The sequence below is a fragment of the Populus alba genome, chromosome 14 (assembly GCF_005239225.2).
Source record: "Populus alba chromosome 14, ASM523922v2, whole genome shotgun sequence".
Taxonomy (NCBI): Eukaryota; Viridiplantae; Streptophyta; class Magnoliopsida; order Malpighiales; family Salicaceae; genus Populus; species Populus alba.
In genome coordinates, this window is record NC_133297.1 from 15167343 (window position 1) to 15178579 (window position 11237).

An 11237-nucleotide genomic window follows, 5' to 3' on the forward strand; every position below is an offset into this window, starting at 1 on the left:
GAAATTTTTTTTGAATTAATTGGGTTAACCCTTCAAACCAGATTAACCCGTCAAACCTTGGATTCATGTAGTAAAAAGTTTGATAACCAAATAGAAAAAACAAATTGATGGGTTACCCAGAATTAATTGGGCTAACTTGTGAAATCAGGTTAATCCATTAAACCCGGAATCCGTATCATGAAAGTTTAATAACTAAATATAAAAAAATTTAACATTAACAAATGAAAAAAATTAACGAAAAAGAAAAAAAAAAAAACAAAAACAAACAAAAGGCATCAACCTTTTCATTGTTGACTGCACTGTGCAGTCCACAGTCAAAAGCATAAAAAAAAAAAAAGAAAAAAAGAAAAACTAAAGGCATCAAATGATAAGTAAATAGAAATTTTTTTTAATATTAATGAACTAAATTAAATAAAAAAATATTAATTAAAAAGAAAAAAATATATATAAGAGGAAAAAAACTTATGAAGAAAGAGAAGAAAAAAAACTAATGAAGAAAGAGGAAAAAAAAATTAATTAATTATGAATCAACTAGGTTAACCCATCAAATCTGGGATCCGTGTCATAAAATTCTGATAATTAAATAGAAAAAAAAATTAATATTAAAAAAGTAAATAAAAAAAAAACAAAGAAAAAAAGAAAAACTAAAGGCATTAGCTTTTTTTACTGTAGATTGAACTGTGCAGTCCACAATAAAAGGTTTAAAAAGGAAAAAAAAAAAAAAACAAAGGCATACACCACGAGTAAATTTTTTTTTTCTTGCATAAAAAATATCAAAAAAAGCTAAGATCTAAGAGTGTTAGGTTTTTCTGCAAAGATATACCCAAAAGCCTTGGGTTTAGCTGCAACACTTGACCCAAGAGTAATATTTATAATATTAATAATAATATTAAACTTACATGAGTCAAGTTTAAATGAGTCTGACTGCAACACCAGACCAATATAGCCTTGGATGTGGGTTTGGCTACAAGGTTGTGTCATAAAAGTGTGATATTTAAATAGATTAACTAAAAAGAAAAAAAAAACCAACAGGAAGAAAAAACTAATGAAGAAAAAGAAAAAAAATCCAAATTAATTGGGTTAACCCTCAAACCAAGTTAACCCGTCAAACCTGGGATTCGCGTCATGAAAGTTTGATAACTGCATAAAACAAAATTGACGGGTTAACCTATAATTAATTTGGTTAACCCATGAAACCAGGTTAACCCATAATTAATTTAACAAAATAAATTAAATAAAAAATTAATTAAAAAGAAAAACCAGAAAAAAAATCTGGGTTAACCCGTTAAACTTAGAATGCATGTTATAAAAGTTTGAGATAGAAAAAAATTTAACATTAACAAATTTTTTTAAAAAAAAATTATCCATTAAAAAAACAAAGAAAAAATGAAGAAAAAAACAACTTAAAAAAAAAAACACAAAGTTAAAAAAAAACGAAAAAAATAAAGAATACAGCTCACATTAACAAATTTTTTTAAAAAAATATCCATTAAAAAAAAGAAAAAAAAATGAAGAAAAAAAAAACTTTTTTTTTTAAAAAAGCACAAAGTTAAAAAAAAAAGCAAAAAAAAAAATATAGCTCAGCTTTTACTGTGGACGCAAATCCTATGATTAATATTATGATTCTCAAATCCTATAAATAGATGTTTTGGAGGGGTGACAAGGTAATTCATAAATTTCTTGAACACTTTCCTACCTTTATTGTTCTTGGACTTCTTCTCATTCTTTCTACCCTAGAGCATAAATTTAATTATTGTAGAGTGATTTTGAGTATTATTCATTTGAATTTGTTGGATTCACCTAAATAAAAAGGAGTTATTAGTGTTAAATAATATTTATATAATCTTATTTATTAAGGGTAGAATAATATTTTTAGTTTAATCTATATATATATATTATATATATATATATATATATATTGTATTTAAGTAAAAACTAAGTACTCATAATAAACAAATCATTGAGAATTATATCCTTCTTTTTTTTTTTTCGTTTAGTTTTAATTATTTTAACAATTAGAATCCTTAGAAGCTTAATAAAATAAGTTATTTTTGCATCAAGTAAAATATCAATAAAGTTTTAAGAACAAATAATTCATGCTTCAAAATAACAAAAAAATCCAGTTTGATCAAATTCTAAGAACTTTAACAAATAAATACTTTTTACTTTAAGTATTATTTCAATATATACTTCAATATGCACAATAGGAGTTGATTTCAATTTTATGTATGATTTAATATATATATATATATATATATATATATAGACGTGAACACACACACTAGTTTTATGTTATGATTGGAAGTTTATTACAATGAACTTAATTTTGCATGATTATAAATTAAATATATTTTTCTTACTTGTCTAATTTTTACTTGTGAATTTTTGGACAACAATTCTTTAATAATATGAATGTTATATTTATCAAATTTAAATCATTGAATTTAATTTAAATAAGTATGATAAGAATAATAATAACTTAACTCTTTATTGTTTTATTTATCTCACCTAATCTAGAATACCTAAATTCAAGATCAATTGTTAAGAATGTTTGCTCATTTCCTTGATTTTCTTAGTTCCAACCTTGAAATTAACATTTAAAGAGATTTATTTATTTATTATTAAAAAAAAAGTTAAACATGTATATGCAAAAAATTAACAAAGGATGAATCTTTAAGATTGTGATTAATGGCTAACCCTTGTCGTCTAAAAAACTAGAAGAAAAACCGTACTATCGGATCCAAATCTTATTTACGAATTCAAAATCCAATTGTATATACATATCCACGTGGATAAATTGGTTTTAATAGTTGCCAAACATCACCCTACATGAAAAGAAATTAAGAAATATTAGGCGAAGATCTTAATTAATGATGAAAATAATTATGTTTTGGATATATTTTTATTTATCATAATTTGTTTTTAATCGAGCAACAAAAAAAAGTTGTTTACACTTTATAAAATAAATTAAGAAATATATGAATGTTAAACTCAAAAGGAGTTATTAATACTTATTAAATTTTAAACTAGAAACGTAGTCTTCATAGTAGAAATAAAAAATAGATGCACTTGAAAATGTTTTATATTGACTGTTTTTTTTTATTTTAAATATTTGTATTTATTTTATTTTAGTAGATAATTAATTGTTAATAATAAATTATTTTTATTTTTATAAATATTTCATTCAAATACAACGAGCTCATATGAAAAATAAGAGGAAAAAGATTCATAAGCAATCACTATTGATCATTTCAAAATATCATGCAACTAAAGAAAATATAAAAAGATCAATTACTACTTAAAAAAATAAAGGTAATTTAACTTATTAAAGCAATAAAAAAGAGTGCATAAATCACTATTTAAATGGAAACAAAATAAAAACAAAAGAAAGGATCTAGCCACCTACACTTGCTCAGGCTTTGAAAATATGTGTTTGTATTAGAGGTGGAGGTTGAGGTTTGGGTGTGGAATCCACTAAAAAAAACTATAAAAAACAAGAAAAATTAATTTTTTGTGGTTGAGTTTTGTGTATAAATAGATTGTATTCAACCACAACCTCAACCACAAAAACTAAAAACAAATACACTATAAATCTAGGCATGCGTCTAGTTTTTTTTTTTCCTTGTGCAGGAGTAGACAATGCACCATCTGCTCTTATTTTATTTTATTTTTTTTATATCAAGCGATAGATTATCTGTAGTGGTAGGCACCCTATTGCTTACTATAACATTTTATGGTCACTTGAGATGAACAAAATATTGGGGGTCAAAGATTTTGGACCCACAAACTCAATTTTAAAGTCATTTTTTACATGAAAAAAAAACTAACACAATATCATAAGGACCTCCATGAACCATCCATCACTTTTAAAATGCCCTAAAATTACTTAAATAAAAAAAATATCAACTAAATTTGAAAATCTAAATGGACAACGATCTTTTTGGTTTTTGGAAAAATAGAGGCTAAAAATCACCATAATCAAACTACTTTTATTAAATAGAATCTTTTTACACAAAGCTTGATCATTTTGGTCACAAAATTATGAAAACCAATAACTTTCTCTCTTATACAGTTTTTTAGTGACTTTATTTTTCATTTCTTAAACTCAAAAATTAAAAAACAATAAAAAAAATTAATTTAATTTTTAGATGAAAATAAAAATTGCTAAAAATTTAGGATTAATAATCATGTATTTTTTCTATATTATACATTTAAGTCATTTTTCTTTTAATTTCATCTCTCTAGCACAATTTCAAACTTAATCTCTTGAAATTAGGCTATAGAAAGTTTCAATTAAAAGAAAAAGTGAAAGACATAATAAAATAAGATGAAAAAAGGAAAAGAAAATGAGAGCCAACTGCTATACTATTTATATGAAAGTGAACAAGCTGGGGGGAAACCCCAACTCTTTTAGTTTATATAATAATGTTTTCAAACCCGACAAATAACACTTAGGTGTTGGCCTAGTGAAATTATCACTTTACGCTTCATTTTTCTCTCATTTTATTTCTTCTTTGTTTTTTTCTCATCTTATTTCTTCTTTATTTTTCCAATAATTTTAGATGTAGCTATTAGATATGATGTTTTTTAATAGTCCAAATAATTATAGATTTATATCTACATATTATCTAACATATATGATATATTTTTTTATCATTATTTTATGTTGGCTAGAGGTTTGTTCAAAGATACATGATGGATCAAAGTATATATTTGTAGTTTTAAATGAATTTCTAGTAGTCTAATTATCTAATCTGTAGAGAAATAAGGTTTCGATACCTTATCAAACTTTTGTTACTTTCATCAATTGAGCTTCATCGCGTGGCCCATTTCCTCATTAACAAGTGGTGGCTATATATAGATTTCTAGGTTTGAGACATGAAAAAAAATCACACATTGACAACCTAAAAAGATGCTACTTGAAAGTTTAATAGTTACTGTCATAGTAAGCGAGTCTTTTTGCACTTGATTAGAATTGAGTATTATTTTTATAATTTTTAGCATGAAAAAAATAAGATGTTCAGACGATAATAATGTTTTCAAAAGAGCAAGAAAAATCTAAGACATGAAAGATTGATTTAACTAGATTTAATAAGTTTAATTAATTTAATAATATGGTTTTAAAAAAGACATTGATAGTAAATATAGTGAAAAAAAGATAATAATTAACTAAAAATGAGTTGTCAATATCATATTTGGGATCAAAAGAAAGAAAAAATGATAAAATATTTGGAATTTATCACTAAAAAATCACAACATTACATATAAGACAATTAAGTGATAGTGGATACACAACATTTAGTTGGCCCCATTTTTGTGATCAATCTAAATCTAATAAAATACAATATTTCATGTTATTTGATTTTCAAAGATAATTTGAGAAAAAGAAAAAGAAAAAAAAGCTTTTGGGAAGACCACAAAAATTTAGAATTTATCACTAAAAAATCACAACATTACACATAAGACAACAAAATATCTAAAATATAGGTAATAGGTTTGCAATCAAGGTAATGCTTATAAGAAATTATATTCACACGACAAGTTTTTGGAAATAATTATAGGATTAATCAATGTTTAAAGACAAATTATTAGTTATTTATAATATATTATTCGTTCACTCACATAAAAATATAACTCACCATGATATTCTAGTTTTCCTGTCACCCTCTAAAAAACATTTGAATATTCAAACCCCTGTAAAGTGTGTTCACAATATTGCTTGCTGCACAAAGTGATTTGTCAAACCCCTGTAAAGTGTGTTCACAATAATAATGTTTTCAAACCCGATAAATAACACTTAGGTGTTGGCCTCGTGAAATTATCACTTTACGCTTCATTTTTCTCTCATTTTATTTCTTCTTTGTTTTTTCTCATCTTATTTCTTCTTTATTTTTCCAATAATTTTAGATGTAGCTATTAGATATGATGTTTTTAATAGTCCAAATAATTATAGATTTATATCTACATATTATCTAACATATATGATATTTTTTTTTATCATTATTTTATGTTGGCTAGAGGTTTGTTCAAAGATACATGATGGATCAAAGTATATATTTTGCAGTTTTAAATGAATTTATAGTAGTCTAGTTATCGAATCTGTAGAGAAAATAAGGTTTCGATACCTTATCAAACTTTGTTACTTTCATCAATAGAGCTTGATGGTGTGGCCTATTTCCTCATTAACAAGTGGTGGCTATATATAGATTTCTAGGTTTGAGACATGAAAAAAAAATCACACATTGACAACCTAAAAAGATGCTACTTGAAAGTTTAATAGTTACTGCCATAGTAAGCGAGTCGTTTTGCACTTGATTAGAATTGAGTATTATTTTTATAATTTTTAGCATGAAAAAAATAAGATGTTCAGACGATAATAATGTTTTCAAAAGAGCAAGAAAAATCTAAGACATGAAATATTGATTTAACTAGATTTAATAAGTTTAATTAATTTAATAATATGGTTTTAAAAAAGACATTGATAGTAAATATAGTGAAAAAAGATAATAATTAACTAAAAATGAGTTGTCAATATCATATTTGGGATCAAAAGAAAGAAAAAATGATAAAATATTTGGAATTTATCACTAAAAAATCACAACATTACATATAAGACAATTAAGTGATAGTGGATACACAACATTTAGTTGGCCCCATTTTGTGATCAATCTAAATCTGATAAAATACAATATTTCATGTTATTTGATTTTCAAAGATAATTTGAGAAGAAAAAAAAGAGAAAAAAAGCTTTTGGGATGACCACAAAAATTTAGAATTTATCACTAAAAAATCACAACATTACACATAAGACAAAAAAATATCTAAAATATATGTAATAGGTTTGCAATCAAGGTAATGCTTAGAAGAAATTATATTCACACGACAAGTTTTTGGAAATAATTATAGGATTAATCAATGTTTAAAGACAAATTATTAGTTATTTATAATATATTATTCGTTCACTCACATAAAAATATAACTCACCATGATATTCTAGTTTTTCTGTCATCCCTCTGAAAACATTTGAATATTCAAACCCTGTAAAGTGTGTTCACAATATTGCTTGCTGTACAAAGTGATTTGTCAAAATCATGGCTGGTCCTCAATTTGTCAGCACACATCCATGGAAATGTACAAGAACAACCTTTATTTGTCAGCACACATCCATGGAAGTGACAGACGCAAGTGATTTTTTTTTTTATTTGTAGTTAAAGCATTAAAATATCGTATAATTTTATAAGATTTAATAATATATGCATTTGATGATGGTAGTATATAAAAGGAAGTAGATTTAGTAAAATTTGAAAACAGAGAAGTGTAATTGCTGTAGTTTGCAACTAAATTTTAAATGGCCACTCAAATTCTAGGGATCCTATTCTGTGTATCGGCAGCTGCGGCCGCTGCAGGAACAAAGGTTTATTCCTTCAATAGTCAGAATAGCACATCTGTGTCATCCTTGAATGCCAAGGATGGTATTTGCAAATCGGTGGTGGAGCCACTAGGCTACGCCTGCCAAGAACATACGGTACAAGAGGCTAATCCTTGCCACTAGCTCGGAGTCATCTTGCTTTAGAAACTTGAGCCCGTTTTTGGATCATTGCAGGTAACAACAAAAGATGGTTATATTCTTAGCCTTCAGAGAATGCCTTCTGGGTTGTCCGGTCAGGCAGCAGACAAGCCGCCGGTTCTGCTACAACATGGGCTAATTGTGGTACGTAGTAGCTAGCTAGCTGGCTAATTCTTCATTGATCTCTAATGTTTATAGCTGCGATTTAAATGAAAACGAAAAAAAAAACATTAACGGATTGACGGCAGGATGGTGTAACGTGGCTGATGAGTCTTCCCGATGAATCTTTAGCATTCATATTGGCGGATAATGGCTATGATGTGTGGATTTCCAACGGTCGGGGGACTAGATTTAGCCGGGGCCATGCATCAATCGATCCCTATGATTCGGTACTTCTGAGTCTATATATTTTCCTTCATTATGTGACCTTGAATCTTTTTTTTTTTAACAATCGAACATTTTATCTTGTTTCATGGCAGGCTTATTGGGATTGGACCTGGGATGAGTTAGCTGCCTATGATCTTCCGGCTACATTTCAGTACGTGCATGACCAGACAGGGCAGAACCTTCACTATGTTGGGCATTCCCAGGTGGATATTGCACTGTGTTGCTGTCACTGTTTTTTCTGGTTCCTGGGACATTCATATCTATTGTTCTAGAATTTTGTTCTGCATATATATAGCTGAGGCTAAGACAATCTTTGACTTCATTTCAGGGAACTTTGATTGCTTTGGCTGCCTTTTCTCAAGGAAAGTTGTTGAACATGTTAAGATCGGCTGTTTTGCTCTGTCCAGTAGCTTATCTTAACCATTTGACATCACCGTTTGCAAGAGGTGTTGTCGATTTATTTGTACCTGAGGTAAAACCAAATGAATGGATCTGCCTTGCTCAAAAAAATGAATTTCCAAATTTAAATTTAAAGGAAAAGAATTCCCTTACCTTTTTACTTAGCATTCTGTCTCCTTATTGCACAGGACTTGTACTGGTTAGGACAACATGAATTTTCTCTTCGTGGGTGAGAAAGCAACTCTTCTTCTTCTTCTTCTTCATCAACATAATCATTATCATCATCAAGTTGCTAAATGAACCTTTTCTTCATCATCATCATCAAGTTGCTAAAAGAAATAGTAACTATTATGATTTCTTAGTGAACAGGCCGGTTGTGAACAAGCTTCTGGAAGATATCTGCATTATGCCTGGGATCGACTGCTCTGACTTATTAACAGCTATAACTGGTATTTAGGCTTGTTCATTAAAACCTGAACACACAAAAGTTTAGTAGTTAACCAATACTGATTGACCACCCAACATGTTTTAGGCCCGAATTGCTGCCTCAATTCATCTAGGACAAAAATATTTCTTGATCAATCAACAGCAACCAAGAACATAATCCACCTGGCACAGAGTAAGTGTTTCTAAATTCTTGATTGGCTAACTCTTTTTTCAGAAAAAAAAATCAAGAAAAATCTTTGAACAACAAAAGCAACCATTATGGTTTTGCATAACAGTTAGGAAATTATGTCAAACATTCTTTTGTTATGAATGGAAGGAAATGGGATAACATATTCGAGCAAAATCTAAACAGAAAAATGCTGAACTTTAGAAGTTTGCTTTATTCATTACATTCTGGTTCTGTGTTCTATGTAGTGGTTAGGACGGGAACGATAGCAATGTATGATTATGGTAATGAAAATGACAACATGGATCATTACGGGCAACCTACTCCTCTAGTGTATAACATGACCAGCATCCCTAATGACCTTCCTCTTTTTCTCGGCTATGGAGGGAAGGACTATCTCTCTGATGTGAGGGATGTACAAGTTCTACTAGACAACCTCAAAGATCATGATGGCGACAAGCTGGTGGTACAATACACCGATGAATATGCTCATGCAGATTTTATTTTAGGCGTGAATGCTAATCAGATTGTCTATGATCCTGCAATAGCCTTCTTTAAGATCAACTGATCTATCTAAGAACTCTGTTTGTGGACAATAACAGGGTTTGTTTATGTCTGCTTTTCCATGTAGATAGGCCTATAATATCCATGTTTACTGCAAATATTCAATCTCATGATTGAATGTAAAGGTCATGTACTGCTTAAATAGTTTTGATTTCCTTGGTTAACATCATTGCACTCTCCTATCTTGTATATTTTGGATACATCGACAAATCAAGCCTATATACCCAAGTTTGCTTGATTATGTGAAGTTTGAGAATAAGCCCAAGTTTGCATTAAGAATAACGTTGAACCATAGGGCTATTGGTAAATTAATTATGCATTGTATGCCAACACGTACACGTATATGTTTGGCGCATGGAAGTCTAATATTGTTGAAAGTCGATATTTTTATTTAAATCGTTTGAGATTTGTGAAAGACATTATTAAATGTCTATTTATATGTAAGTGATTTGTCAATGACAGTTTGTGTGTGTGAGCTTGCAAGTAAGAGTCTCTGTTTTCCTAGTTTTCTTCCAACAAAATTGGTATTACATCTTAAGTCTAATCATGGCTTCCAGCAATAACAATACTCATATTTATATTTCCCACCTCACAAAACAAAACTATAATTAATGGTGCATTCAGTATAAGGCGTGCACTTTTGAGATCACATGAATTATGGGATTTGGTTGAAGAAGGTTACGACGAACCAAAGTCGACAAGAAAAGAGGCAGCGATGAAAAACACAAAAGATGGGCTCTATGAGAATCTAGAAAGAAGGATAATAAAGCCCCATTTACAATCTATCAAAGGCTTTGTCGCGGGGTGCTGCGACGTCGTCTGGCGACAGCGGAGGCTCTTTGTCGTGCCTCCTAATGTGAGGTGTGTGTTAGGAAGATTTTTTTGGATTTTATCATAAAATTATGATTAATTTTTAGGAGTCGCCACCTAGTATTATGGTCACTAGGAACCTATGGTCTACGAGAGTAAGGGACTGGTTGTGCAAGGGGAAGACGCATCACCCCCAGTGCACCCTACCTAAGGTTAGTTGCATTGTTGTTTGATTGTTTTTCTAGGTCGGGTTTCTATTCGTTGGTATTTTCTAAGGCTCAAGGCAGATCTCTCTTCATGAGAGAGTCTCTACCTTATCGGGTTAAATCCTAACCGTTCTAAAGTCTGAACTTTAGCATCGCATTTTTACACTTTGTATCTTTAATATTTAAGGGTGTACTTTATTGTGTAATTTTACGCCCCACAAATATTAAAGTCTATATTTGGATCCTAAAAAAAATATTGGAAAAATATTTTTGACATGTTGGTCAAATTCTAATGGATAATCATAAACCGGTTATGATATCCTTTTTCAGATTTTTTTTAAAAAACATGACAAAGATGCAATTTTTTTTGTTGTTTTGTTTTGGTTTTTTTTTTTTAATGAAAAAGATGCTTGAAAAAAAATTAGAATTTGGCCATATGCAAAAAAATATTTTTTCTTTTTGAAAATGTTTTGAATTTTTTTTTTGAAATATTTCGGAGAAAAACTGGGTATTTTAATACCGGATTTGTATTTTACAATGTAAATATACAATCCGATATTGTGCAAAATGGAATAGAAAAATATTTGAGAAAATCACAAATTTTTTAAAATGATTTTTTGAATTTTTTTTGTTTTTTTAAAAATAATATTATAATATAATATATATTATATAATATAAAATATGTGGGCTG

The 11237-nt window shown here is 28.6% G+C and overlaps 1 protein-coding gene across 5 annotated transcripts; it reads left to right on the top strand.

Moving 5' to 3' along the window:
• The first annotated feature begins 7259 nt into the window (after window positions 1-7259).
• On the top strand, window positions 7260-9694 carry LOC118035209 (triacylglycerol lipase 2). Of its 5 annotated transcripts, none has more exons than XM_035040887.2 (9): window positions 7263-7525; window positions 7604-7711; window positions 7816-7956; window positions 8047-8157; window positions 8283-8426; window positions 8542-8582; window positions 8723-8802; window positions 8886-8972; window positions 9215-9694. In XM_035040887.2, exons 1-9 carry the CDS (start codon window positions 7349-7351, stop codon window positions 9532-9534), a joined length of 1209 nt encoding a protein of 402 aa, XP_034896778.1. In that variant the 5' UTR covers window positions 7263-7348; the 3' UTR covers window positions 9535-9694. The 5 variants fall into 5 exon arrangements, with proteins under 5 accessions (XP_034896655.1, XP_073260483.1, XP_073260482.1 ...); XM_035040827.2 differs by having other exon boundaries at window positions 8542-8578; window positions 8716-8802; XM_035040764.2 differs by having other exon boundaries at window positions 7260-7525; window positions 7816-8157.
• Window positions 9695-11237: the final 1543 nt, after the last annotated feature.

What these genes read in the sequence shown, in the direction of transcription:
- LOC118035209 (XM_035040764.2), top strand. Translation starts at nt 7,349, where the DNA reads ATGGCCACTCAAATTCTAGGGATCCTATTCTGTGTATCGGCAGCTGCG. An exon ending in CATGAATTTTCTCTTCGTGG is followed by an intron (nt 8,583 to 8,722) that starts GTGAGAAAGCAA and finishes CTTAGTGAACAG; the next exon opens with GCCGGTTGTGAACAAGCTTC. An exon ending in CTTATTAACAGCTATAACTG is followed by an intron (nt 8,803 to 8,885) that starts GTATTTAGGCTT and finishes AACATGTTTTAG; the next exon opens with GCCCGAATTGCTGCCTCAAT.